This window comes from Nyctereutes procyonoides, unplaced genomic scaffold (genome assembly GCF_905146905.1).
Source record: "Nyctereutes procyonoides isolate TBG_1078 unplaced genomic scaffold, NYPRO_anot_genome, whole genome shotgun sequence".
Classification (NCBI taxonomy): domain Eukaryota; kingdom Metazoa; phylum Chordata; class Mammalia; order Carnivora; family Canidae; genus Nyctereutes; species Nyctereutes procyonoides.
Window position 1 is genome coordinate 19,307,747 of NW_026575147.1, and position 27,763 is coordinate 19,335,509.

At 50.4% G+C, this 27,763-nt stretch overlaps 5 protein-coding genes across 8 annotated transcripts; 2 read left to right on the top strand and 3 right to left on the bottom strand.

The window, feature by feature from the left end:
• Positions 1–1,311: 1,311 nt before the first annotated feature.
• LOC129501253 (histone H2B type 2-E) lies at positions 1,312–1,866 on the bottom strand. Its single transcript, XM_055312195.1, has one exon. It carries the CDS (start codon positions 1,834–1,836, stop codon positions 1,456–1,458), a length of 381 nt encoding a protein of 126 aa, XP_055168170.1. The 5' UTR covers positions 1,837–1,866; the 3' UTR covers positions 1,312–1,455.
• Positions 1,867–2,162: 296 nt separating this feature from the next.
• LOC129501254 (histone H2A type 2-C) lies at positions 2,163–6,488 on the top strand. 2 transcript variants are annotated; one of them, XM_055312196.1, is made up of 2 exons: positions 2,163–2,544; positions 3,621–6,488. In XM_055312196.1, exons 1-2 carry the CDS (start codon positions 2,163–2,165, stop codon positions 3,644–3,646), a joined length of 408 nt encoding a protein of 135 aa, XP_055168171.1. In that variant the 3' UTR covers positions 3,647–6,488. The 2 variants fall into 2 exon arrangements, 1 of the variants encoding a protein (XP_055168171.1); XR_008662697.1 differs by lacking the exon at positions 2,163–2,544 and adding an exon at positions 3,131–3,546.
• Positions 2,570–3,100, bottom strand: LOC129501255 (histone H2A type 2-B). The gene has a single exon (XM_055312197.1). It carries the CDS (start codon positions 3,098–3,100, stop codon positions 2,708–2,710), a length of 393 nt encoding a protein of 130 aa, XP_055168172.1. The 3' UTR covers positions 2,570–2,707.
• A 1,832-nt stretch (positions 6,489–8,320) lies between the features above and the next one.
• On the top strand, positions 8,321–9,300 carry BOLA1 (bolA family member 1). 2 transcript variants are annotated; one of them, XM_055312198.1, is made up of 2 exons: positions 8,321–8,498; positions 8,817–9,300. In XM_055312198.1, the coding sequence occupies exon 2, from the start codon at positions 8,820–8,822 to the stop codon at positions 9,231–9,233; it is 414 nt and encodes a 137-aa protein (XP_055168173.1). In that variant the 5' UTR covers positions 8,321–8,498; positions 8,817–8,819; the 3' UTR covers positions 9,234–9,300. The 2 variants fall into 2 exon arrangements, with proteins under 2 accessions (XP_055168173.1, XP_055168174.1); XM_055312199.1 differs by lacking the exon at positions 8,321–8,498 and adding an exon at positions 8,505–8,742 and having other exon boundaries at positions 8,863–9,300.
• A 2,643-nt stretch (positions 9,301–11,943) lies between these two features.
• On the bottom strand, positions 11,944–25,798 carry SV2A (synaptic vesicle glycoprotein 2A). 2 transcript variants are annotated; one of them, XM_055312201.1, is made up of 13 exons: positions 25,707–25,798; positions 21,164–22,122; positions 19,697–19,877; positions 18,720–18,871; positions 18,492–18,625; positions 17,762–17,851; positions 17,407–17,517; positions 17,137–17,225; positions 16,704–16,868; positions 16,381–16,514; positions 14,907–15,113; positions 14,211–14,370; positions 11,944–13,855 (listed from the first exon to the last, which is right to left on the bottom strand). In XM_055312201.1, the coding sequence occupies exons 2-13, from the start codon at positions 21,783–21,785 to the stop codon at positions 13,672–13,674; spliced, it is 2,229 nt and encodes a 742-aa protein (XP_055168176.1). In that variant the 5' UTR covers positions 21,786–22,122; positions 25,707–25,798; the 3' UTR covers positions 11,944–13,671. The 2 variants fall into 2 exon arrangements, with proteins under 2 accessions (XP_055168176.1, XP_055168177.1); XM_055312202.1 differs by lacking the exons at positions 18,720–18,871; positions 19,697–19,877.
• Positions 25,799–27,763: the final 1,965 nt, after the last annotated feature.

The window sequence follows — 27,763 nt, forward strand, 5'->3', positions numbered from 1 at the left end:
TCTCAACCTCTTTTGTAAAAGGGTTATTAATCAGGGTCTATCTCTTCAGGACCTCCTGATAAGTGAGAAAGTGAATATAAATTAAAAGCTCATCTCCGTGGGGGGCAGAGGATCAGGATGGAGATGGGGAGTGTCAGAAAAGGAGATGGGAAAAGGATCTTTCCAGTGACCAATGCTCTAATTTAATGAAAATCCAAAAGAGGGTACACTACACTAAGAAGTGTAAAGGAAGGGAGAACCCACCACTGCCACCTCCATTTGGGTGCACAAAGAGTCTCAACCCGGGCCTTCTCAGAGCTATTGCTCTGAGGGGACCACGGACGGATTTGGCCAGAGAGCTCCAAAAACATTTCCATTTTCAGGTCTTCAGATGTATCTAATGGAAATGAACGACACCCGCCCAATCCACGGAAGCTATTAAGAAAAGGATGGCGCGAGAAAATTAATTCGACAAATTTCAATAAGTAGTTAAGTGTCCGCTATGTGCCAGGCACGGATTGGCGCTGACAATATTGCAGAAAATCTGACCAGCAAGGTTAAGGGCTTAAGAAAATCAAATTAGAAAAAAACGAACCAGTTTCTGACAGCTCCTAGGAGGAAGAGAACAGGGAGACCAGATGACAGGCAGGAACAAGAGACGCAAATTCCTGAGTGCGACTTGGGAAGAAGGTCTGAGAGGTGACTTTTGAGCCCAGAATTAAATGAACCAGCGCCTTAGAGTGACCGGAGGCCCGAGCGTTCCAAGAGAATTAAATGCAAAAACGATCCACAAACCGAGAATAGGGATTTCAAAGCTTCAGAGGGTTCGGCGGACACCAGAATCCACGACTTCGGGGGCCGGCGCCAGATTTTGAATATTCATACCGTCCAATCACGAAGAGGCTGGGAGTCGAGCGCAGGCCCCACCCCCGGCGCCCACACCGCTGGGTCCACAGGAGGCCGCGCCGCGCCGCAGAGGCGGTGACCGCGCCAGGCGGCTGCCGCACGCTCAGAATTCTTCGGGGCTCGACGCAACGTTCCCGGGACCCGGGCTTAGCTGTACTGGATCCTTTCTTAAAGGACGACCAAAGTCACCCAATTTGATTTAGAACACCAGTGAGACGTCCGCCCCAGAGCCGCCAGGACACAATAGTCCGGCGACGGGAGGTGGGGAGATTTTCAATATCCCAATTCGAAGGAGTTTGTAGGAGAACTAAGCAGCAGTTACGGGGTTAAGACGCGACCCAGATTAGAAAGCAAAGCCAGTTACGCGCCAGGAATCTCCAAGTATGAATGGCTTAAAAAGCTCCGCGTACTGCCTTCCACCTTCCACAAGAAACTTACTTTGTGAGAAGAAAGTGAAGGGTAAAATAAGTGAACAAAGCTCTTTTCAGGTGATTAGGTGGGTGGCTCTGAAAAGAGCCTTTGGAGTCAGGCGGCCGGCGACCCCGGCGGGCGCCGCGTCCCGGCAGGGACTCACTTGGAGCTGGTGTACTTGGTGACGGCCTTGGTGCCCTCGGACACGGCGTGCTTGGCCAGCTCGCCGGGCAGCAGCAGGCGCACGGCCGTCTGGATCTCCCGGGAGGTGATGGTGGAGCGCTTGTTGTAATGCGCCAGGCGGGAAGCCTCGCCGGCGATGCGCTCGAAGATGTCGTTGACGAACGAGTTCATGATGCCCATGGCCTTGGACGAGATGCCGGTGTCGGGGTGCACCTGCTTCAGCACCTTGTACACGTAGATGGAGTAGCTCTCCTTGCGGCTGCGCTTGCGCTTCTTGCCGTCCTTCTTTTGGGCTTTGGTGACCGCCTTTTTCGAGCCCTTCTTGGGCGCGGGAGCGGATTTTGCCGGCTCGGGCATTGTAGAGGAGCACACGCGTTGGGGAAGAAAGGAAGTGCGAGAATGGGCGGGCCTGAGCCTTTTATAACCACCGTATGCAAATAAGGGCTCCTAAAACCTTTCGTTTCCATTGGGCCTTGTGGGGACCTTGCGTTATCAGCAACAGCTACGTCACAATACCTACTCTTGGCCTCATTGGCCGGTTCTGGAGCCAATTTAGGACCAATGAAAACCTCGTTCCTGACCCCACCCCTAGCAAAGCTTATAAAGGCTTTTCCATCGCTCATCTTTCGCTGCTGTTTTGTTGTCAGGTCTGGGCTTTAGGTGTTTTAACTTCGCTAGCAACCATGTCTGGTCGTGGTAAGCAAGGAGGCAAGGCCCGCGCCAAGGCTAAGTCGCGCTCGTCCCGCGCCGGCCTGCAGTTCCCAGTGGGCCGGGTGCACCGGCTGCTGCGCAAGGGCAACTATGCCGAGCGGGTGGGGGCCGGCGCTCCCGTCTACATGGCGGCCGTGCTGGAGTACCTGACGGCCGAGATTCTGGAGCTGGCGGGCAACGCGGCCCGCGACAACAAGAAGACGCGCATCATCCCCCGCCACCTGCAGCTGGCCATCCGCAACGACGAGGAGCTCAACAAGCTGCTGGGCAAGGTCACCATCGCCCAGGGCGGCGTCCTGCCCAACATCCAGGCCGTTCTCTTACCAAAGAAAACTGAAAGCCACAAAGCCAAAAGTAAATAAGTCCTGACAAGCCAAAGATCAAAGGCTCTTTTTAGAGCCACCTAATCTTTCAAAAAAAGAGCTAATGGCGCTATTTCGTTACCAGCCCCTCAATTGACATGGTTGGTGGCTCTTAAAAGAGCCTTTGGGGTTAGTGGGGATGCTCTCAATCCCAGTTACTTGTTCTTGCCAGGCTTGTGACTCTCCGTTTTCTTAGGTAACAAGACCGCCTGGATATTGGGCAGGACGCCGCCCTGGGCAATGGTGACACCCCCGAGTAACTTGTTGAGCTCTTCGTCATTTCTCACGGCCAGCTGCAAATGGCGAGGGATGATGCGCGTCTTTTTGTTGTCGCGGGCCGCGTTGCCCGCCAGCTCCAGAATCTCGGCCGTCAGATACTCCAGCACCGCGGCCAGGTATACCGGGGCGCCGGCCCCCACCCGCTCGGCGTAGTTGCCCTTGCGGAGCAGCCGGTGCACCCGGCCCACCGGGAACTGCAGGCCGGCGCGGGACGAGCGCGACTTGGCCTTGGCGCGGGCCTTGCCTCCCTGCTTTCCGCGTCCTGACATTACAGCCAAAAATGCAGTTACAGCTTCTTATTCAAGGAGAAGGAAGTGGAACGGATAACCAATTTGGTGTAATTTATAAGAATTACCGGGAGGGGTGAAGGGAAGTAGCCCAATCAAGCAGCCAATAGGGAAGCAGAAAGCAGACTCCGTTTGCATCCTGCACTGCGAGGAAATGACGGATTCCGAAAGTACCTACCAATCGCTGGGAGCCACATTAAAGCCCCTTATTTGCATGCCAGGATTTTTAAAGAAAGAACCGTTTCGGACAGAACGCTGTTTTGTTTTGCCTTTTACTGAATGGCATTTTTTTTTATTTTCAGCCTAAAGAAGGGGATGGGGGCCTCTTCCCCCCCCCCCCCAGTTTGGAGCTGGAAGGGAAATCCTCAGAAGTACCCAGACGGCCTGCAGAGGGTCTCCAGGAGATGTAGAGTTGCTCCCGCTCAAGGGTAGGGATTCTGAAACTGATTATCCCCTTGAACTTTAAATTACTTTCCAAGTCCCGCCTTTTCTGTCTTTACAGCCAGACTTCCAAAAAACTGTTCCTAAGGCCGCCTGCCTTCTCTGCTACGTGGTCGTCGTGGCCTTCGGTGCGGCTTCGCCCCACCCCCAGCCGCCTCCGCTCTTCGGAATCCTGCGTAACCGAGGACTGGAATAGATTTGTCTTCTTCCTCTTGACCTACAGGAGGCATCCGATACCGCCTTGAAATATGCTCCCTGGGCTTGCAAAATGTCCTCCGACTTTACTCCTCCCGGTCCTTTTCCTCTATCGGTCCCCGCTTTCCCGCGTCCGTCTGGGCTCTGTCTCCTATCCAACACCCCCCTCCATCCTTTACTCTTCCCGAGGAGTCTTCCCACTTCCATGCTTTAAATTACAGACATCCAGATTTGTTCCAGAAGCTTAGATCCTTACACCAACTGCTTACTGGGAACTTCAAACCATCTGTCCCAACAATTCGACCTATCCAAATGCGAACTCACCCAAACAACCCCCTGTCGCCCGTTTGCTCTCTTTCCCAGAATTACAACCTAAGCCAGAATCTACACCCACCTGCATCTCAACAGCATATCCGGTTACTTCCGTAAGGTTTCTTCAGCCTTTTCTCCGTGCTCCTGTCTGCCTCCTCATTGCTCTCTTAGACTTCAGCAGTAGCCCTGCAGACCTGTTTTCCTTAATCTTCCAACTTCCTTCTAGAGAAACCTTTCCTGAAAGTTTTATTTCTTCCTCCTCAGCTTCCCACTCTGGGGTGTTCCACATCCCTCACACCATTTGCACCCTCTCCTGAGTATCCCATAAGGACAGGAGGTAGAATACAATAGAAAAAAGAATAGACTTAAATTTTATTCCTTGAGCTCATTTCTGATATTCTTTATCTTCACCTTTATTAAATACAGGCTACCTACCAGGCAATGGGTATACCGGTAGCTGAAAACTAGAAAATAGAGAAAATCTAAACTCTGGCAGTTAATATCAACTATCTGTAGAGATCCCTGGTAAGAACGCTGGTATAGATTTGTGAAGGTAATTCTAACTCAATCAGCTATATCATTTCAGAAGATGCATGTGTTAATAGAAAGATGTGGTCCACACAGAGTCAAAACAGGGCAATTCCAGTAGGAATGTGTTGTTTCTTCAGCATTAAGCATGTATATTATGTCTGCTAGACACAAAGGTTTGGGCTATTATAGAAGGGTCCTTGGTTGTGAAAACATTAGCTTTTTCTCACAACCTGGGTGAAATAGTTCTAAAGACTAACACTCAGCTCATATTCTAGGCTCAACCACTTTCCAGTTATTCTACAAGATAAAAATATGAGACTGAGAAGGGATGAGGCAATTATGAGAAGATACATCACTAGAGGGGAATGAAATTACATTCTAGGCTATTCATAAATTTCTGGTGTTTTGTTTTGTTTTGCTTTGTTTTTTTCCGTGATTCTCTCCCCAATAAGCCAGTCCACTCTGGAAGTTCTTTTTTTTTTTTTTTTAAATATTTTATTTATTCATGAGAGGCATAGAGAGAGAGGCAGAGACATAGGCAGAGGGAGAAGCAGGCTCCTTCTGGGGAACCTGATGCAGAACTTGAACAGAGGACCCCAGGATCACAACCTGAGCCAAAGGCAGATGCTCAACCACTGAGCCACCCAGGTGCCCCAACTCTGGAAGTTCTGATAGTGTTAACTTTTCAGACCGAGGCTGAAACCCAAGATAATGGGGACCCCACTACAAATCTGTCACCTTGAGTGGCCCTGCTTGAGGGCACAGCTGACCTCCCCCTCTCTTTGACCTCCTTTTTACTTCTATCACAGTGACCCTGTGCTGTTAGGAAAGGTGAAGGACAAAGAGATGATATGGAACCTTATTATGTGATAAACCCTATGCTAGGGGCTATGATGCAGATGCAATTATTTGTGTTATATATAGATAAGGAAAGTGAGACTCAGAGAAGCTAAAGCACTTGGTGAAGGTGACACAGCCATTTACTAAGACATGATTAGAACTCAGGTCTGCCTGACTCAAAAATTGTGCACTTCACCACTTCATTCACACTGCTTTACTCACCAGATGTTGGGCTTCATGAAGCCACTTAACTTGTACAGCTTCCCTTTCTTCCTCTATTAAAGAGAAAAAGAGAATGAGAGAAAATTAGATTTAGTAGTTTAGATTCAATCCAGCTATAAAACCCTATTAGATAAGTCTAGATAGGCCATTATCCTACAAATTATATGAGACTCAATTACTATCTATTGCTCCCCCAAGCTCTTTTCCCAGCATTCTTACCAGAAGTGTTAAAACATGAAATAGAGCAGGCCATCCCTAAAAGTAGTGCACTATCACAGACAAATAGGCTGGATCTTATTTCCTTTAACAAAAAGGCAACTGAGTTCCTTCCCAGGCAATCTTGTCAATCAAGCATTTATTTTGCCTTCTCACCCCATTCCACCACTCTAACCATAGTCCTCTCTCTTGCCCTGTCCCTCCACCTCTCTCACCATGACCCTCAGCCTCCTCCATACTGAGCTACACACCATTCAGGAAAGGCCTTTCCACAGTTACCTGCCATTGCACATACTGTGGCCTTTGGCAAGAAGCTTCGTCCTCCTCTTGAGCTAGCAGAATCCTCCTCATCCGGCTGGTTCTGCCCAGAAATCACCTGCTCCTTCATGAAGTCTTCCTTTCCACTACCCACACAGCCTCCATATGCCCACCTCTCTGTTCAAATCCTGGTGATAGCACTTACCACTCTGTACCATGCTTGGACTTTGCTCTCGCATCCTTTCCGTGACCCCCTCAGGAGACAGACCATGTCTTTTTGAATCTGAGTCCTTAATTCCTTCTACCTGGCTCTTCATAGGGTAATTAAATGTTTGGGGCATGAATAAATGGCATAACACTCTTAGGGAATTAGTGTCTTCTTTTCAAAAATATTTCTCTTTACTCAACAACCACTCTCCAAATGCCAAGTATAAACAGTAGACTGTGATAGCCAGAGTGATGGGAGATATACTAAAAGCTTGTTGATTAAACAAAAATAATATATCCAACCACATTAGAGTTGTTAGAATAAATGAGAATAAATGTAAAGAACCTAGTACAGAGCCTGGAACCTGAGAGGGCCTAAAGCTGTATTGAGGCCAAATAGCTTAATGGTTAAAAGGCCAAATTCTACAGCCTGCCTCTGCATTATTTACCAGATCTGTGACCATGGGCAAATTACCTAACCTCTAAGGGTCTCTGCTTCCTCACTGGTAAAGCAAAAGTAATAATAGTAGCTACTTCATGGGGTTGTTGTAAAAATTAAGAGTTCATAAATGTAAAACATTTAGAACAGTACACAGTACCAAAAATTCTTTGAACCAATTTGTCATTTCAAAAATAAACATTGGGTTTATCAGATAACCTAGCAATTCCACTTCTGGATATAAGCAAACAGAAATGAATGTTTGCATGCAACAAAAAGCATGTACCAGAATGTGGTATGTTCATATACTGCCGTACTACAAACAAAGAAAATGAGCAAATTGCTGCTATGCACATGGATGAATCTCACAATGTTGAACAAAATAATGCAAGCAAAATGAATTCATGCTATGTGATTCTTTTTATATGAAGTTTAAAAATGGGTAAAACTAATTATGGTGATAGAAATTAGAATAATGGTTACCTGTGGCAGGGTGGTATTGACTTCCCTGGAGCCTTCAAGGTGCTGGAAATTTTCTGTCTCTTGACGTGTTGTATCATAAGTAGAATTAAACTGTACACTAAAGATTTGTAAATTCCTTATGTGTAAAGTATACATACATCAATAAGCACAAACTAAGTCTTCCATGAATAAATCTTAATCATCATGGGGGGAAAATTAGTATGTTGTTGGACCTCCCAATCCTCATGTCACAGATTAGTGTTTATTGTTTTTTGTTTTAATTACACATGAGGTGGCCACCATAATCTTGGTGTTTAAAGTCTCTAAAAGTCTCAATCTGGCTGTGACAAACCTTCACTACATTGTAGGTATTATGACTATGTTTTTATTAGAAGCAAAGACTCTAAGTTTGCTCTATGGAGTTTGTAATTTACAAAGCTTTTATTTATTTCTGCAACAGAAATAATAATGCCACTGGCCCTCTTTTCATACAATAGTTCATATATCCATCCAATACATTTAATTGAACACCCGGGTGTGCCAAAACTGATCTTGACATAACACATTTATTTTTTTTAAGATTTTATTTATTTAGTGGAGAGCAAGCATGAAAAAGGGTAGAGGCAGAGGGAGAGAGAAAGGGAGAAGCAGACACCCCACTGAGCAGGGAGCCCAACACTGGGCTCAATCCCAGGACTCTGGGATCATGACCTGAGCTGAAGGCAAATGCTTAACCAACTGAGCCACCCAGGTACTCTGACATAACACATTTAGAACATATTGAATGTAGGAGCTCCTGGGTGGCTCAGTTGGTTAAGTGTCTGACTCTTGATTTTGGCTCAGGTCATCCTCTAAACTTCCCGAGGACTGGCCCTAACTTATTCCCCATCTTCCAGGACTGGTCTGTGCACAGAAATTCTGTATGCAGTAAGTGGAACGAGCTTCCAATTTTCTTGTATGTAAAATAAATGAGTTCAGCTCGATGACAATAAAATCTATCAAATAACAGCAGTCCCAAATGAGCAGGAATTCCCGGATTTTTTGCATCTCCCTGCTTCAGAACCTAACAGCACGAGTCGCCAAAATGATAGACTACAGTTCCCGTGAGCCCTCACGTGGCGTCTGCCCATTCTACTATCGCGTAGCGAGGACTCCATTTCCCAGAGTGCCTCAGGATGCGACTACGACCTTACTCTCCGAGAACTTCTGGGGTCCGGTGACTGACCCGCGCCTGCGGTAGCCGAGGCTGAGCGGAAGGTAGAAAATGCCCGGCCTGGGGTTCAGAGGGGACACGGCTTGGCCACAGACGCGGAGTTGCACGTACCCTGCCTTTGCAGTCCCCAGCCCACTCGCTGCTAACTCTCCTCCGCGGGCCCCTTCCAGTCGCGCGTCAGCCCTCCGCGGCCTAGGCCGAATTCCCCCCACGTCACACAGAAGAAAGGGGTGGTGTCTGCAGTGGAGGCGGGCCCCCTGCGGGAGCGGAGCATGCCTGTGGGAGGAGGTAGGAGGTGGGAGGGGGTGGGAGGGGGCGGGAGACCCCGGCCCTCAGTGCTCTGCGCCTGTTCTCCGCTGTAGCCGATGCTGAGTGGGCAGCTGGTCCGGCACCTGTTCTTCATGGCAGGTCGCGTCTGCCTGTCCCGGAGCAGCGCGGGACTGGGAACCATCGGTCCCGTCGAGGCAGCCATTCGCACAAAGTTGGAGCAGGCCTTGAACCCCGAGGTGTTGGAGCTGCGCAACGAGAGCGACGCCCATGCGGTCCCACCAGGCAGCGAGACGCATTTCCGCGTGGCGGTGGTGAGCTCTCGCTTTGAAGGACTGAGCCCCTTACAACGGCACCGGCTGGTCCACGCCGCCCTGTCTGAGGAGCTGGCTGGGCCGGTGCACGCACTGGCCATACAGACACGGACCCCCGCCCAGTGGAAGGAAAATCCTCAACTAGACATCAGCCCCCCTTGCCTGGGTGGGAACAAGAAAACTCGGGGAACCCCCTGAGCCCCAAAGGAGGGAAGGCCAGGATTCTAATGGTTTGTCTGGGAATAAACTATGGGCTTTCTGCCAATATGGTCTGGTGTTTGTAAGCGATGAGAGGTCCCATTCAACCAGCGCGTACATACTACTCTCTGGACATGACTCAGTTTAGATCAAAGCTATCCAAGCAAAGAGTAGAATCACTCTCCACCCCCCTTGCCCTGATCTATTTAGGAAAAGCTGCCTGGGCGTTTCATGTTAAATTGTGACTAAGATATATGTTGGCAAATTGAATATAAATTTTTTTAAATGCAAATTAAAAAAAAATATGGCCACATCACTTAAAAAAAAAAAAAATGTGACTGAGGAACTACCAGACCTGATAAGTTGGAAATCATCCTGTACATTAAAAAAGAAATTATCACAGGAGATGGACTGCTTTGTGTGGCCAATGGCCTGTTGAATCAGTTGTTCTGAGGAGAAGAAAGATACCTATAGCCTAGAGTAGTCGTGAAGGGCTTCACTGGGGGGAGTGATGAAAGTAATCTTTAAGGGAAAGCATAGAATTAAACCAGAAAGGAGAGGAAAGATGTTACAGGTAGGGGGAAGAGCCTTAGCAAAGGCATAGAAGCTGGACTAGACAGTCTCACCAGTGATTGGAGTTACAGACACACTTGAATTTCATACTGGGGGAGTGTTTGTCTTTCTGTCAGCCTATCAGTTTCCAAAAGGATTTGACTTTTTTTCTTAGAAAAATCCTTAACAAAACAAAGGAAAAACCAGAACACACGAATGCAGTGAAAAGATAATAACATGGAAAATGAGTATAGAAGAAGAAAAGAACTTTAGATGGCCCTTTGTCTTACGAGCCTTCTAAAGTTGTATTTCTGACTGGAGCTCAAGTGATGTCTAGATAAACAACTTTGGTGACCTTAATGTGGCAATAGAATCTAGATACTAAAAAAAAAGTTGAAAATATATCTTGATCATTTTGAGCTATAGTTGAGACTGCATCTGATTGGACAAGAGGAAGTCATTGAAGAGTTTTGCGGAAGGACATACCAAAGAGCATTTTGGGGTAAATGGATCAGGCAGTGATGTGTGAGTTGGCATAGAAGATTGGAGGCACAGAGATCAAGAGTGAAGATGGGATCCTGACTTCAAAGTCAGCTGTAGGAATGGAAATTGAAAGCTACCATAAAAAGTCAGAAAATGGCTTGGTTAGAACTAACTGTGAATGAGGGGGGAGTCCAGTATAATCCCTAGGCAGCGGTTTCCAGATCTCACAGATAAGAATTCCTATGGAAGCTTGTTTCAAATGTGGATTCTAGAACTCCACTCTTCCCTCCCCGCCCCCCCCCCAAAAAAAATTCCGATTCCACAAGAATGGAATCTGGAACCCATATATTTAAAAGACACATGAGAGGATTTGGAAGAAAACTGGCTCTAATCTCAAGAAACACTTCCAAATTTGTTTTTAAAGATTTTACTTATGTATTTGAGAGGCTGTGCACATGCACATGAGTCCGGAGTGGGCAGAGGGAGAGGGACAAGCAGACTCCTTGTTGAGGAGGGAGCCTGACTCTAGAGCTCAATCTCAGGACCTTGAGATCATGACCTATGCTGAAAGCAGATACTTAGCTGACTGAACCACCGAGGCGCCCCTTAAATTTTTAAGGGCACGATGCATTATAATTGACTATGGGTAAAAAGTCATACACATCTCTAGGGCTTATTCACCTTGCTTAAATGATAGTTTATGCCCTTTGATTTAATAATCAAATCCCCATTTCTTTTTCTCCCCTGCCCCTGACAACCATTATTCTACTCTGATTCTACGAATTTGACTATCTTTGATAACTAGTGGAATCATTCATTTGGTCTTTGTGTTTCTGTACCCAGCTTTTTTAACTTAATGTCCTCATGGTTCATCCATGTCATCACATATTGCAGAATTTCCATCTTTTCTAAAAGCTGACTAGCATTCTATTACCAGCTCATCTGCCAATGGACATTTAGGTTGTTGCCACATTAGCTATTTCCAGTAGTGCTGCAGTGAACATGGGAGTGCTAATGTTGCCAATCCTCATTTCAATTCTTTTGATAAATATCCAGAAGTGAGATTGCTGGATCACATAATTCTATTTTTATTTATTTTATTTTTTTTGAGGAACCTCCATACTCTTCCACATAGCAGCTGCACCATTCTGCATTCCCACCAACAATGTGCAAGTGTTCCAACTTCTCTACATCTCCACCAACACCATTGTTTTTTATTTTGCTTAGATTTGAGGGGTGAGTGGTTTTTTGGTAAAAGCCATCCTGATGGATAGATGTGAAGAGATGTCTCATTGTGGTTTTGACTTGAGTTTTCTCTGATGGTTAGTGCTATTGAGCGTTTTTTATATAGACTTGTTGGCTATTTGTACGTTGTCTTTTTGGAGAAATGTCTATTCAAGTCTTTAGCTCCCTTTTTAAATCAGTTACCAGTTTTTTTTGCTAGCAAGTTGTAGGACATTACCCCAACTTTTCAAATTTGGGAGACGAGGAGGTCAGGATAAAGGTCAGGAAAAAAGGATAGAGAGGCCAATTGAAAGAAATGTGGTACATCATATTATTCTGGCTTTCAGTTTGGGGAAAGAGGAATAATATTTCCATCTCACTGTCTTCCTCTCCCAGCAGGCAGAACAGAGTTGGATGTAGATGGGGAGGCAAAGAAGCAGGCATAGCCATCTTGGATTTTAAGGATTTATTTCCTTTTTATTTTTCATCAATATTTTTCATTTCATTTTTCACATCAACAGAGTTGGGCTTAGGGGGGTTCCCCAGGAGAGCAGGAGAGATGGATGGATCCCTCTGGGGGGCGGGGGGCACAGGGGAGAAGGTTGCGTCCAGCAAATGAAGGGTGAGGAAAGGGGGTACACACTCATACACTGGACACTGGAGAAGGCAATCCTTTGAGCACAGATACCAAAGAGTTAAACAGCGCCCCCCCTTCAGTGTTACAAAATGGGAGGAGTGACCATAGGGTGGGGGCGCCAGATGAAGCATGAGGAGGGTGAATTTGGATTTTCTTTTTTTATTGTTGTTTTCACTTTTTTTTTTTCATTTTTTTTTTTTAACATTTTACAAACAGCTAAAAACTACAACATATCACAGCTACGGTGGGGGGTGGGGTGGGGAGCAGGAGGGCACCAAAGAAAGCAGCCACACAGTGGGGTGAGGCAAGGGCAGCTTAACTACAGGGGCCTCTCACATAGAAGGGTGAGATGGGGAAACTGAGGCTTCTGATTCCGCATGAGGGGTCCCTGGCTTATTGCCCAACCTCTTCCCACTTCAGAGGAGTTGCTGGGAGGGCCCCTACATTCTGCCCCTTGTGCTTTTTAATCTGCTGGTTTTACCTTAGGCCTGATTTCACTCCCTCCCCTGCTGCTCTGCCTGTGGGGGTAGGCCTGATTTCTCTCCCTCCCCTGCTGCTCTGCCTGTGGGGGTACAGACCAAGGGTGGGAGGGCAGCTGTGCTGTCCCTGTCTGTGCTATAGTGGGTGGAGCCTCTCACTCCAGAGGCCTGTGCTTCTTGAGAGGAGGGGAGGAGATGGACCTTGTCATGTGTGGTCAGATCTGTCTAGACTGTGGGACTCATCCTCACCTGGCCTAGGGCTCCTCCCTCCCAGGCCTGGCACAGAAACAAGATCAAGGGAGGGGCTATGGGAGGCAGGGCAGTGTGTGTGTCAACTGAGATGACCTGTGGCTGGTATCTGAGGACAGCATAGTGACACCCCACCCCATGGCACATACACACACATAAGTGTTACACATGCATCCACACACACAGTCCTGCAGAGCTGCCTCAGAACTTAATATATAAATAAATAAGAATCAGAAAGCTAATTTCATAAAATTCAGGCTTCTTACCTGTAGCCCAGATTGAGGGGAAAGTGGAGGCCAGGGGGCTGAGGTTTATTGCTACTCCCCCTGCATCCAACAGATGTGAGAGGGCACCTGAGGCCCTTCCAACTCTAAGAAGTTCTTTTGGTCCCTAGATGCCACCGAGCCCCAGCCCCCAGCATAACCACATGCCTGTGGTTTCACAAGGGCCTAGGCAGAGGGATGAGGGGAAGGGCAGGAGGCCTGTTCTGGAGCTCCTAGAGCCAGGAGGAGCTAGGCCCCTAGCTAACACTGGGAAGAAGGGTAAGGCCAAGCTTTCTCTTGTGCAAAGTCAATGGGGGTAGGAGATGGGGAGTAGAGCTGCATCCCACAACTAGGATGAAGAAGCCTTCCCTGGAGCTCCTGCCTACGGGGTCACACACATGCAGACACGCGCGCACACACACGGCCTAGACACAGAACACAGGGGAATGGGGAGCGAGGGTCCCGGGCCCAGGATGGCAGGGCAGGGAGGGTGAAGGAGGAGCCATTGCTCTCACAGTGTGCCTGCCATCCTCTGAACCCCTGCGGCCCTCTCACTGCAGCACCTGCCCCCGGGTCTCAGGCAACTTCAGGGCCAGAGAACTACCAAGGGCAAGGGCAGCTGAGGCGAACAGGATGGGGGCAGCCTTGGTGATCCCCACAAAGGATGTGAAGATGCTGATCCCCAGCACAGCTGCCAGCTTACAGAGGGCATTCAGGAAGCCGAAGGCTGTGGTCCTGCTCAGAGGTCCCCCGGGGCAGCACGAAAAAGAGATGAGGAGGAAGCGTGGGGGATGGGTGAGTGGGTGAGAAAGTGGAGGAGAGATGGCAGGCAGTATCCACAAAGGAGAGGAAGGAGAGAAAGATCAGGGAATATAGATTGGGCGACAAGGAGAAAAGAAGACCAAAAAATTAGATTAATGGTTAAGACTTCAAGGAGCAAATACAAAAGTCACCAGCCCTTAGAGGAGAAACTCAAGGGGAATGCGTGCACTTTTAACCCTCAAGATGATTTCCCGCCTCCTTACCCCACCTCCCCCCTGCCCTGTAGGCCCTAAACATGGCTACCCTGCTCCCATGACACTCCAACTACCTCTTGTCCGAGGGGTAGAGTTCAACGGTCAACACGTCCAGCGCGTTCCAGGATGCAATGCTGACCCCCCCAAAAAGGCAGAGCAGAGCGATCATGGCTGACTCGCTGTTCCCAAAAGACAGGAAGAAGCAGGAGACACAGGACATCACGCTGGAGCCAGCTGGAGCCAGGAAAGGAGGGAGCTGCATGAACCTGGCCACGGTGATGCCCACCCACAACCCACCCCATGCCATCAACTAGATTTGAGGGTAGCCCAGGATGAGACTATTTCCGAAAGTACTCAAAAGGGAGGTTCTACACTCATCCCCAATCTCCCTTAAATTATCGTTTTATTCATAGTATCAGTTACAACTATCTCTTCAATAACAGTTACAGGCCAAGGAGCCTGATGCTTTACATGCATCGATCTAACATATCAGCCCAGTGAGGCAGGTACTGTCATCACTCCCATTTTGCCTAAGGTAGGTGGTGAAGCTGAGATTCAAAACCCAGAACCTCAAAGCCCGTGTGCTTGCTATTCTGCCTACCTGCTCTACCCCTAGAGAAGCTTCCATGCCAGGCCCCACCCAGCCAAGACCTAAACAGAAGAGAGAGAGAGAACCTACTCTGGCTAAGCTCTTCCTTCAGAATAAGGTTAGAAGCGTGTTGACAGCCTCGCCTTGCTCCCCAGCCCCCGAATCAGTTCTGCCCCCTTACCAAGCATGCGGAGCCTGCCAATCTTGTCCATGAGCAGGGCAGACACAATATTCCCAGGAAGTACAGCCAGCGTCCCCAAGAAACTGACAAAGTACACCATGTAGGCGCCTTCCCCAGTCCCCGTCACATCTAACGGGCAGCCTTCTTTGTTGTGCAGGAACGTGCTGTTCACCAGACGGCTGTTCACAAACTTGTACTCAAACAGATCTGGGGGCAAAGACCAAGACAGGCAGGCAGTCATGCGAGAGGGACGCCACCACTGCTTCTGGCTCAGGGCGCTGCCTTAGTGGGGTCAGTTGGGGGAGGAGGAGCGCTCTAAATTGCTCAGGGCCATCATCACAAAACATCAAATGATAGCACCATAGAACTAGAAACCCTTACAGTAAGAAATGACCACAGTCTCATGACCGGTGCGACTGGCAGTTTCCAAGTTTTCTCATTAATAATCTTGGCTTCTTTTCGTCTGCCCGAGCTGACTATAAACAGTAGCAGTGCCATGGGATTAGGAAAATTTACTGAGCCAAATATTAAAAATCATTAAAAGTCCTTTCCAGAGTGCCTGGGTGGCTCAGTGATTGAGCATCTGCCTTTGGCTCAAGTCATGATCCCAGGATCCTGGAATTGAGTCCCATATCAGGCTTCCCACAGACAGCCTGCCTTTGTCTCTGCCTCTCTCTGTGTGTCTCTCATGAATGAATAAATAAAATCTTAAAAAATAAAGTAAAATAAAATAATAAAAGTCCTTTCCATTATTTTTCCCTGTAAGGTAGGAAAAACTCACCCAGTATTCCATTAGAGGCAGGATCCTTAGTCTAGCTGATGAAGCAGCACTTCATGGGCATATAGTTTGAGAATCACTGTTTTAAAAACTGGACTAATATGAGGGCGCCTGAGTGGTTCAGTTGGTTAAGCGGCTGCCTCTTGATTTCAGCTCATGTGGTGATCTCAGGGTCATGGGATCAAGCCCTACATGGGGCTCCCCACTTAGCAGAAAGTCTACTTGAGATTCTTTCTCTTCCACTCCCTCTGACCCTCCCCGCCCTGCCCCCCAATAAATATATCTTAAAAACAACAACAACAACCAAACAGTGGACTAATGCAATGATTCTCAGCCTTTTATGCACCAAATATCCCTTTTATTGTTGTTTTTTTTCCCTGAAGACCCTGTTTGAATGAAATTTGCCCTCTTCAAAGAGCATTAATAACACCACAGAATTGCTTTAATTCCAGCTCAAAGGCAAAGGAATTTGATGTTTTTGCCAGATATTCTTAAAAATCTTACAGAAAAATGGTCTATTTCCATTCAGTTTTTGGAATTCTTAGTGGTAGCTAATAGGCCCCATACCACCTTCCTCTGGGGCTCCCAAGAGCTCAGCTCATGAACCCTGAGCTAGGGAATGAGAAGGGCTCCCTCTTTCCTCTTCAAGATCCATCCAAACCTTCAGTCCGACAGCCAGCAGCTACACCACCTTACCAGTGTTATAGAACACAGTGTTGATGAACGTGCAGTTGCGGAAAAACGTGTTGCTCGATGTGACATCCTCGAAATAACACTCCTCAAATAGGGAATCCTCAAAGGACACTGACTTCAGACGTAGCCCAATGAACCTGTAAGGCCGGGATGAGGAGACATGCTTTCCCCTTGTCCTCATACCCTCCTCCAAGGCTCATTCCTTTGGAATTGAGAAACCACAGGCATTTACCCCCACACACCCTGTCTCTGAACTCCCAGGCTCCTGAAAGAAACAAGGGATATAAAGGGCAGGGAAGAAGTGATATGGAAAAGTCCCCACATACTTGTCATTGAAGTACTGTCCCCCTCGATGGATCTGATTTTCCAGGGTGAAATTAAAGGTCACATGCTCTACGCGCTCCCCAGAGAATAACTTGGTTCGGGCTTCGTAGTCCACCGCCTGGAGATGGCGGATCATGTCAGGAAACCAGACAGTCAGGCCATAGTAGCTGAAGAGTCAAGGATGATGGAGTCAGACAAGGCTCAGGATTAGGACCAGGGGGTCCAGAAATGAGGGGACGGAGGGTCAGGGGACCTTGCTCACCTCTCCCGCCTCATCTCTCAGCACTCCTCCCTGCACCGACTGCTGGGTCTGGGGGGCTTATTTCCCAGGCATTTGCTCTGCCCTCGGCCTAGCCCCCACCCCCAGCCCACCCCCAGCCCATCCCCAGCCATCCTCAGGACTTCGATTCCCACCACCCCCACACACCTCCTCACCTGAAGGACATGGTGAACCACACACCCATCATCATCAGAGTGATGCGTCGATATTCTGGACCAAAACATGAGAGGAAATTTCCCCAAACCTAGGTGGAATGGAGCAAAGTCAGAGTGGCTGCACTAATTCCTCGCGCCCCGAGATCCCCCTCTGCCTCCCTAACCCTTTCCCTCAGTTCCCCCATCACCGCCCCACACACAGGTCTAGCCCTGCCTTTGTCTCCACCTCTCCACTCCCTTTTCCCTCTTCACCACACTATCCCTCATTACCTGGCCACCCAGGCTCAAGGCCCGGACCCCCCAGCGCTGATACCAAGTCCCCGTATCTGACTGGATCTCAATCAGCTCATCCTCCTGATGAATCGTCTTAATGTGGGTTACCTGGGGTCAAGAGAAGAGGTTAGCAGTCAAGTAGTCTGTATTTCCCAACGCCCCCATTCAGGAGCCTCAGTTTCTCCTATAGTAGCAAAACGCAGACAGGGGGTAGATGTGATAGGATACCCTGAGAGACAACAGTGAAGGAGAGGGTGGTGGGAGATGTCTAGGGAAGGCAGGGGTGGTATCCAGAGAGGGACTGGCTGGAGCTGGAGGGCCTTGGAGGATCAAAGGGAGGGCTCTGGCTCACCGAGAAGACTCGCTCAGGATGCCCCTTGGCTCGCATGTTGGTGTCATGAACCTGCTTCAGCACCATCCAGGCCTCATCATGCTTCCCATTCTAGAGCCACAGACACAGTTCCCACATCCAGGTTAGCTCCCCCCAGCCCAGGGTAATAGACCCGCCCCCCCGGGGGGCTTCTGTAGTCACAGAATACCAAACGGCTCCCACCCCTACCTCTGATCTAAAGGCACGTACATCACCCACTCTGAAAGAGCCCCAAGGAAGGAAACAGCAAAATATAATCAGACTTGGGCGAGAGTAGGGGGAGTCCAGGAGACAGATATAACTACAGGTCCCAGGGATCCCCTTGTACAATGGAAAAAGAAAACCGAAAACAAGGGAATTGATGATGAGGGGCAAGTAGATCAGTCGGCAGAAGAGAAGCAGCATCCTGACTCTGCCAGACCAACATCTACTTGGAGGGGGAAGAAGTAGAGGGTGGGAACTTCTCTTAAGCTATGAAGCCAGGGCCAGGGCCCCTCCCTGCAGAATCTTAAGCCACCCCGGGTTGAGCAGGCACCCTGGTTTCTCCAGGTGCAGAGCCCCTCTGGAGACACAAGACAAAGGAAGCAAGATCAAGTCCCCAGAAGTACGGCCCCTGTGAGGGTCCCAAAAACCAAACTCACCATGAGTGTGTGAACACAGAACCTTCTGCCTCCCCCCGCCCCTCCCCAGCCCCAGCCCCAGCCCCATTCACCTCCAGGAAGAAGCGGGGGCTCTCAGGCTGTGTGGTCAGAGCCCCGATGGCAAACACAGAAGGGAAGGCACAGACGAGGACGAAAACCCTCCAGCTGTGGAACTGGTAAGCAGACCCCATCTGAAAGCTCCACCCTGGCAGGAACAGTCAGCATCAGCAGAGGGGTGGGAGGCGGGGGGCTCCTGCCGCAAGGGAGAATCTGGGGTGCCTTCCCTGGGGGCTGCTCACCGTAGTGCGGGATAATGGCCCAAGCCATGGCCGCAGCATACACTCCGCCAATCATCCAGAACATGCAGAGCCAGCTCAAATGCTCCCCACGTTTCTCCTGAGCCAGAAACTCAGAGAAATAGGAGAAGACAATGGGGATGGACCCTCCGATCCTGGAGGGATGGTAAGAATTAAGCATTAGATCCCAATCCCCTGCCCCAGTGCTCTGCTTCCCTGAGCACCTGTCAGCTTCCACACCTTACAAGAGACTTCTTGTCACATAGGACCCCGTAGCCCAGTAGGCACCCATCCTCGGGACCCTGGGAAACAGGCAGGGAAGTCTCAGGGAAAGGGAAGGAACGCATGTTGAACCTTGAAGATGACTATGGGGTTGCAGAGGGGGAAGATAATTATAGACAATGGGGGGGATCCCCAAAGGAAAAAGATGAGCAAAGAGGAGCCCAAGAGCAGGTGTGCAGGAGCAGGCCGGTAAAGAGCTGGGGACAGGACAAGGATGCAGGTAAAGAGCTGGGGACAGGGCAAGGATGCATGCGGGAGGCTTGGGGTGTAGGAGCCTGACGGTCACGGCTTCAGGGTCCTGGCAGCAGTGGGCGTTAACCAGGTCTGTTGTCAATGCAGGAAATACATCAATGGGGAAAGGGGCCACTCAAGGGTTCGCAGGCCCCCGGGGGTAAGGCTGAGACCGCCAGGCCTCTCTCTTCCCGGAGCCGGGCTCAGCATGGACCTGGGGGGCGGGGTGCAGAACTCAGGAGCGGACCGGACACGGATGTGTTCTGGACAGGCGGTAGTGGGGCCGGGGCCGGGGGCGGCTGGCCTGATGGAGCCGGGAGGGATTCATTCATTCAACTCAGACACATTTGAGGTGCGGCCGTTGTGCCTGGCACGGTGCTGGGTGCTGGGCTCTAGAAACGGAACAGCGTCCGGGGCACAGCCCTCTCAGGGCTGCCTGCGGGGGGGCAGAGGAAGCGGCCACTCACCCAACCCCGGAAAGGAGGCGGCAGAAGAGGAAAGTGCCATAGCCCTGGACGAAAGATGAGAAAAAGGCGAAGACGCTGTTGACGGAGAGCGAGATGAGCAGACACTGCCTCCGACCCAGCCGGTCAGCCAGACCTCCCCAGAGGAAGGCACCCACCATCATGCCCAGGTAGACTATGAGGCCTGAGGGGGAAACAGAGGCAGCAGGGCAATGAGCCGACACGCTTTGGTTCTCGCACCTGCAATGCGTTACCAGAGGCGGCTGCAGAGAGGATCAAGGAGCCAGGCGACTTCTAGAATAACTAAGTTGACCCACCCAGAAATGAGAGCAAGGAAAGACAGAAGGCCATCTCTGCAGGCCCGGGGTTCAAAGGCAGGAATGCAGATATGGGAGCCCCCAATTCCCACCCAGAATTCTTTTTCTCTCCCTTCCACTCTCTCCTGCTTGCTCTCACCTCTCACTCACTGTCTCTCTCTCTCTCTCTCTCTCTCTCTCACACACACACACACACACACCACCCCCATCTCTGGCTTCCCTGGAAGGAGGAATGGATCGGCCCAGACCCCCAGAGCCTCCTAAGGTCCCCACCTCCCCTCCCTGCCTTGAGGCCCACAAAGTAGCAAGGGGTTTCTTGCATCCCTGGAAAAGCAGTTCTATCCCTTCAGTTCCCTCAGGAAATTCGCCCCATAGACCCGTCCTTCACTCCTCTCAGCTCCAGGGCTTCTGGTCCTAAAACTCTCCTGTTTCTTATTTCCTTCCTACATTCAGAGTTGGAACTGGTCTTAAAAATCATCCCTCCAGACTCTGCATATCCCCAGGCTCCAGCCAAGCCCCAAGGAGTGGGGATCTGCCCAAGGTCCCGTGGCAACCTGGAAGCAGAGCAAGACTGAGGGATCCTCTGGAGTGAGCCAAGGGGTTTCCTCCCCCAGAGTCCACATGAGGAAGGGTCACGAGAGGGCGCTCACTGGCCCTTGAACACTCCCACAGCTGGTCAAGAGCAAGTGTGGCTGGCTTCTCTGGTTGAAGGCAGGCCTGGGAGTGATCGTGCTCCTCTCCCCACCCCCCCAAATTGGCCCCCCCATTTAAACCAGCGAGTTTAGATACTGACTTGTTTCCCCAGTCAGGGGAAGGGAGCAAGATAACAAGAGGGAAGTCTCTGACGAAACACCCCACAGGGGCCCATCCCACCATAGCACCTTCCTGCAGAACTAAGCCAAGTGCCACCCAAGTCCCAGCCCAGTTGCCCTTCCCCAAGCCCTTGCACAAACAGCCTCACTGTGACCCAATCTCAAGAGGAGGGTGTGTGAGGAGAGAGTGTGCAGGGTAAGTCCAAGCTCTCTGGGAAAATCTGGGGACCAGGGTCCTAGGGAGCCCAGCAGTATGGACAGGGGTTCTCAGGAGCAGAGGTGTTTCTAGAGTTTGGGGGCTGGATAGGGCTGGGGGGCCCCCCACACCCTCTGTGTCTTACCCAGCATGCCTTTGTTGGAGTCTGACAGGCACATGTCTTTCTCAGCACTGGGCAGCACAAAGCCCACCACAAAGACCTCGACGCCATCAGCCATCAGCGCCAGACCAAGCACGAAATAGAGTGTCCACTGGAAGCGGCCGTGGCCACATTCCCGGAGGATGGCTTCATACTGCTGAGCCAGTTCTTCCCGTTCTTTCCGCCGTTGTGCCTCCCCTCGGCCGCCAGGGGGGCCCTCCCCATCGCCCAAGCCTCCCCTCACTCCAGCCAGGGTGGCCCCATCTGCCATCTGCTCGCCTTTGCCCCCAGACTCTGCCCGGGGGATGCCCTGATACTCCCCCTCGTAGATCTCGTCATCCTCATCGTGGCCCTCAGTGGCATCGCTAGATGCACCACCTTCTTCCTCGTCCTGGGCCCCTTCCCCACGGTAATAGCCATCAGCAGGGGCAGGGAAGTCATCATCATCCTCCTCCTCCTCAAAGCGGGAGTAGGATCTGCGGGAATATTCATCCTGGACTCTGTCCAGGCCCTTTACCACTTTCTTGGCCGCATGCTTCTTGACTTCCTTGGCAATGTCTTTGGCCCCACGGATGAAAGCTGCCCGGTCTCTGAAGCCTTCTTCCATGATGGATCTTTGGGACTGCTTCACTAGATCTCCTCGAATCCTTGCTCCTTATTCAGGTTTTGCTCAAGGACTTGTGAAGTCAGAAAGACTCCTTCCCCCAGTTACTTAGATGAAGAGCATTCAAGTATCTCCAGGCATGGGACAGGAGAAAATAGAGGTGTCTAGGAGGGGAGAGGAGGGAGAGGAGTTCTGGGCACTTCAGTTGGATACATGGGGGAAGGAGAGGGGAAGCAAGGGGATAGAAAGGGAAGAGGGAGCCAGGGTGTGGGGGCTAAGCTGGGGAGCCAGGACTACTCAGGAAAGGCCGCCTACTTCTCTTCTAGAAGCTTCTGGAGATCTAGAAAATATAAAAGGGGGGATAAAGGAGGTTGTAAAGTCTACGATGTCAAAGAAGGCCAATACAGAGCTCCAGTCAACCCAGAGTCCCACTGGGGCCAGGTGTTGCAGGTGGTCTCCTTGCTTCAAGCCCACACTCAGGAAAAAGGGATGATGACCTCAACTGACTGTAGATCATCCGGCATAAGGCCACTTACTCTGACCTTGGAGATCAGTCCTAGGAGATTTGCCTGAGTCAGGGTCACCTAGAGCCTTTCTCCTGATCCCCTACCCCACATCAAGATCACATCCCTTGCTTAACCACTGACCTGCAAAGAATAAAACAGGAAATATGAGAAACCAGAATTCTCCACTCTTGTCTGGTCCAGCTTTCTTACTTGGGACAGGGCTTAGGGAGAATGTGTAGGAGGCCCAAGGCCTCTAAACTCTTGACTTCAGTCCACCGATGGCAGCTGAAGTGGGTCTCTTCCACCCTTTCCCTCAGTTTCCAAGTTTACAGGCCTCACAAGGAGAGGTCTTCTCAGTGGGTAAAAATTTGCTTCCAGAGTCAGACAGATTTGGGTTTGACCTCTTGCTTCAGCACTTACTAATTAAGTGACCTCGAGCATGCCCCTAACATCCGGGCCTCAGTTTACTCTTCTTTAAGGAGGGAAAAGTAAGGATTAAATGACGTAATGTGTATAAGCTCCTTACCATACTACCTGGCACATAAAAAGTGATCAAGAAATATCAGTCGTTACTCTTTGTGACGATGATAATATAGTGAGATCCTCTCCACTTCCTCATAAATGCCAGAATAAAAGCCACCTCTGGGTGCTCATTAGGGTAAAGAGCAAAAGGGATACTATCAAAGAGAAAGCTGGTTTGGGGCAAAGCACCTGGTGCTTCGATGACCTAAGTTGAAATTCCAGCTCTGCCATTTACTTACCAGCTGCTCTTGGGCAAATTCTTTAATTTCTCTAAACCTCAGTGTCCTTATACTTAAACTGGGGATCATTTTATTTTTCTGAGTCCCCAAGAGAACTCAACCTCACGGTAGATATTCTATAAATATCAGTTTTCTTCCTTCCCATTAGATTGAAAAAAAAAATGTGAAGGAAGCAAGAAGGAGCAAGGGAAGAGCAGGGGGTCAGACTTGGATGCTGTTGCCCAGTATCCTCCCCAAACAGAGTTCTGGGGGCCTCTGTGTTAAATCAATGCCAGCAGATGGGCCCACACTGTCTCACTCCAGACAAACAAGGGGAGACACAAAAAAAGGGAGACCTGGAACCTGAGGCCATGGAGAAGGGATGATGTCTGGCTACTGCCATCTTCGTTCAGGACATCATCCATAGGTCCCTTCCCTGGTGGGGGCAGGGACAGAAATGGCTGATCAGATCCATACTCTGCCAGCATTGGGGTCTAAGGTCCATAGCTGTGCCTCCTTTTTCCACAGCCTCCCTTCCTAATCCCCCTTAATCCTTTCTGCTCCTTCTCCAAGAGCCAAGGAAAAAGGAGTCCACAAATACTGCACTGCGTAGAAGGCCAGTATAGAATGAAGGGGGCCTGGGGTCCCCCCTAAAAAAGGACATCCTCCAGAGGGAAGCAAAGAAGGAAAGCATCCCCCTTCCTTCACAGAAGAAAAGGAAGCAGGACTAGATTCTGATCAGAGATCATTCCCCTAAAAATATCCTGCCTCCTGCTCCCACCCATCCAGAGCCTTCATTAAATGTCCCACATGCATATAGGGGCCCTGGTAGAAGGGGGTAAGTAATGCTACGTGGCTCAGGGAGAAGCACCGGCAAGCTGGGCCTTAGCCCCTCGGGCCAGATGTGAAGGGTAGACTAGATGACCAAAACCAGTGACCCCCCTATGTCACCTTCTTTTCTTTGTGGTTCAAGGCCCAAACGATCCCCCGTGCAAGAGAGAGAACAGTGGAACTGGAACCCCCTCGCTGCATGGCCATTTGCTTTCCTCTCCTTTCTTTCCCATCTGGGATCTCCCCCCACCTCCAAACCCTGAAGGAGACAGATGGACCCACTAGGAGCCACATCCTGTGTTTGTCAACACTGTTTACCCCTGAGAGGTACATGCAGGGTAGAGAAGGCCTCACGGCGCCACAGCAGGATATGATGTGCTCAACAGCCAGCTCCCCCAGGGCCAATGAGCCCAGGAGGTCAGAAGGGAGAGAAAGGAGACAAATTCTTTGAGTTGGTGAGGAAGTGGTGCTATTTTTAGACCCCAAAGCAGCACAGGATGGCTAAGCCTGTGGGAGAGAGACCGGACCTGAAGAGGTGGAGGTTAGAGGAGTCAGGATTCAGGGTTGCGTGGTCCTTTTAAGGTTGGCTGGCTCCACCTGACTAGAAAGATGTGCCCAGGAGATTCTCTGCAGAATGGGGGAGGGGGCTCCGGAGGAAATGCTTGCCTGTGCTAGGCACTCAGCTAGGCACTCAGCGTAGGCCTGAACAGAAGAGGGTCCAGAAGCCCCCAGCCCAATCAAAGTCCCTGACTTTGGGAGTCACTTAAATGCCCCAGCCCTCCTTAGCCCACGTGACAAGGTCATCAAGAAGCAGTCAGTTAAAACATCCACGGGGCTGGGGGGGGGGGGGTAAGACGGTGGGGGGGGGCCAAGGGGGGTATATGCTGGAGCACCCCTCCCTGTTATAGCTGGGTGACTGTGCCTCAGCTCCCACCCAGGACGCCCAAGGCCACACCTCCCCTCCCTACATCCTATCCCAGGGTTAGGAAGATGGAGTCTTCACAGTTCTGGGGGAAAAAAGATGAAGGTGTCAGCTGAGAAGGCACACGGCAGAGGAATAAGGCAGGGCCGCAGGGAGAGACCTTCAGGGGCGCAGGCATAGAGACCGCCCCCTGCCAGCATTTGCAGCGACAGCCCCAGCACCCCATCTGGCCTCTGCTCTGGCATAAGAGAAAAGCCCCTAGAATTGACTGAACCCATTCTCTGAGTGTCCCCCCACCCTCAGCCCGGCTTCTGGGCAAGTGCCCATCATCACTCAACACCCCTTCCCCCCAACCCGGGAGCAACTGCCCAAAGCCCCGCCGTGCGCGCTTCACCCCTGGTCATTTACCATCGCTCTACCCAGCATCTCCATTCTTCCCTTCCCTTCCTTCCCTCCTTCACCTGCCCTTCCTCCAAGGCCCCCCCCCGCCCCCCGCCCCCACCCCCAAGGCCCGGCCAGCAGACTGAAGCAGTAACCATTTTCTGGCCCCAACCAAGGTCATTTATCACGTGTGTGTGTGTGTGTGTGTGTGTGTGTGCGCGCGCGCGCAAGGTAGGGAGGACATTGGGCTTTGAGCGAACCCTACCCCAACCCTATCCACCTAAAGCCCCACAACCCGTTAATATCCGGGAGGATTGCAGCGACTCCGCTAAGGTGGGGAAAAACACCCCGACTCCATATATATATTCCGGTCTGCACAGCGACTGAAATAAATACCCATTCAAACCACCCCCAGCCCCCTCACCCCGAAAGCGGGGACAGTCCCCCCCCCCCCCAAGCCAAGCATCGGAGGATAAAATGGCTGCAAGGCAAGGATGCTCCTGCCCCGGGCGGGGCGGGGGTCAGAGTCCGAGAGGGGTCTCACCTGGGCCGGGGGGGCCCGGGGAAGGGAGTCCCGGCTGAGCGCGGGGGTCCGGGCGCGGGGCCGGCGGCAGCGTCGACTGCTCCGGGGACCAGGGGAAGCGGCAATGCAGACCTGCCCCCCCATCGCCGCTCCCGCCCCGCCTCCGCCCGCCCCCAGCGCCTCCGAGCACCGGGAGAGACCATTGTCGGGGGTGGGGAGGCCCGGAGCTCGGGCGCGAGGGAGAAGGGGCTACGGGGTTGCCTCGGACTCCGCCGGAGAGAGCACTCAGCCCTTCCCAGCCCGCTCCTAATAAAAGATGAAAGGAACTAAGGAAAAAATAGCGATGTTAGGAAGACAAGTGGGAAGACAGGAGGGGAGGTGGGGAGCCCGCAGCCCCTTTCTCCGGCGCCCCGTCCCTAGCACGGCAGGACTCCGGAATTTCAGGGGTTCGCTCTGCCTCCAAAACCCCTCCCTTCTTCCCTTTCCCCACTACTCCCAGCCAGACCCCTTTCTCACCACCCTGTCCCCAATCCGGAGTGCTCAAATCCAAGTTTACCTGGCCATTTTAGAGAAAGCAGGAATAACAAGGTTCTTAATCCTGCCCTGCCAGAGATGAGACTCCTGTACAGATTCCTACCACTTTTTCCAGAAACAGAAACAGCCCTGATGATTTATTTCCAGTGCAGATCTCCCATCCTCCATTCAGTTGGTGGCAGCAGACTGAGTAGGGGAAGAAGTGGAGGGGTTTTACAGGCCTAACCGGCTGGACATTTCCCCTTCTATCCACTGGCTCCAATGACTCAAAAAGGGACTTCTTCAATGCTCTATCCAATTCCTTTTACTACACACACACTTAAGGGTCTGCTTCCAGGACAGGAAAAAGTGAACGATTTCTCTGCCTCTATGAACCTCATTTTTCCCCTCTGGCTTGGACTGGATACTGCATCAGCTCCCTTTCAGATCTAATAGCCTGTGATTCTACTTTACTCAACATGCAGGTTTCAGGATGCTGGAATATGTTACATGGGGAGGCCTAGTAGGCCATGTCCCAAGAGAGCTCCAGGTGGGATTTGCAGTATTGAATTTACCACTAGCAGGAATGTCGGTCAAAAAAACAAGAAACCAGTTCAAAAGGCAAAGTGTTCATTTCAGATCAGAGTTTCAATTCGGGGTATGTAGATTTAAGTTGAAACCCAAGTAGTGTCCTAATGACAGGAGGTGGACTCAGAGTTTTTATTGGGGAAAAAAACCCCAGAAGATTAAATATTTGCTTTTAAAAAGAGGTTTAGAGACGCCTGGGTGGCTCAGCGGTGGAGGATCTGCCTTCAGCTCAGGGTGTGGTCCTGAGGTCCCGGATCAAGTCCCGCATCAGGCTCCTTCTGAGGAGCCTGGAACTCTCCCTCTGCCTCTGTCTCTGCCTCAGTCTCTGCGTCTCTCATGAAAAAATAAATAAAATCTAAAAGAAATTTAAAAATAAAAAGAGGTTTATTGGTGCTGATAAGCAGGGCTAGATTTGTACTTCAGTGACTGGTCAAGTGAAGGGGGTCACTGGGCAAAAGTTCACTTTTCTGAGATTTTTCAAACAAGATTTTCTCATTCTTGTGGATGTCTTGGAATGTTGACAGTTTCGCCCGATTCAAAGGCTTAGAAAACAGGATGTGCAAGGCAGTTCCTCTTGAAATGACTTTTCCGGCTTGATTTTTTAAATGGCTCCAGTTATGTCATTTTTCATAGAGATGTGGGCCTGGGTTTCATAGACTTCAAAGCTGCATCTTGGAAATACTTGATTGTGCCAATGAAGTCTACAATCTACTGAAATATAAAGCCATAATACCTAAGTATTTATACCATGAGATACCATAATACATATAACTTACCATGAGAAATTTTACTGTTGCTCAGACTCCTAAGCCAGCACATTCTCTTCTTTAAACCAAATCAGAATCAGAATGTCAACAAATAAATGCACAATGACATAATTGAACAGGATTATTTTTATCATCTGGCCATCCCCAGTAAGGAATCATGCCAATGGGTTCAGAAAACTCTTCTTGGCTACAGTTCTCCACCCCCATCTC

Excerpts from the sequence above, each read along its gene's own strand:
- LOC129501254 (XM_055312196.1), top strand. The coding sequence starts at position 2,163 with ATGTCTGGTCGTGGTAAGCAAGGAGGCAAGGCCCGCGCCAAGGCTAAG. Across the intron at positions 2,545-3,620 it reads TGAAAGCCACAAAGCCAAAA|CCAGACTTCCAAAAAACTGT; the intron begins GTAAATAAGTCC and ends CTGTCTTTACAG.
- LOC129501253 (XM_055312195.1), bottom strand. The coding sequence starts at position 1,836 with ATGCCCGAGCCGGCAAAATCCGCTCCCGCGCCCAAGAAGGGCTCGAAA.
- SV2A (XM_055312201.1), bottom strand. The coding sequence starts at position 21,785 with ATGGAAGAAGGCTTCAGAGACCGGGCAGCTTTCATCCGTGGGGCCAAA. Across the intron at positions 17,852-18,491 it reads GCCCCCGCTTCTTCCTGGAG|AATGGGAAGCATGATGAGGC; the intron begins GTGAATGGGGCT and ends CTGTGGCTCTAG. Across the intron at positions 16,869-17,136 it reads TGGTTCACCATGTCCTTCAG|CTACTATGGCCTGACTGTCT; the intron begins GTGAGGAGGTGT and ends TTGACTCTTCAG.
- BOLA1 (XM_055312198.1), top strand. The coding sequence starts at position 8,820 with ATGCTGAGTGGGCAGCTGGTCCGGCACCTGTTCTTCATGGCAGGTCGC.
- LOC129501255 (XM_055312197.1), bottom strand. The coding sequence starts at position 3,100 with ATGTCAGGACGCGGAAAGCAGGGAGGCAAGGCCCGCGCCAAGGCCAAG.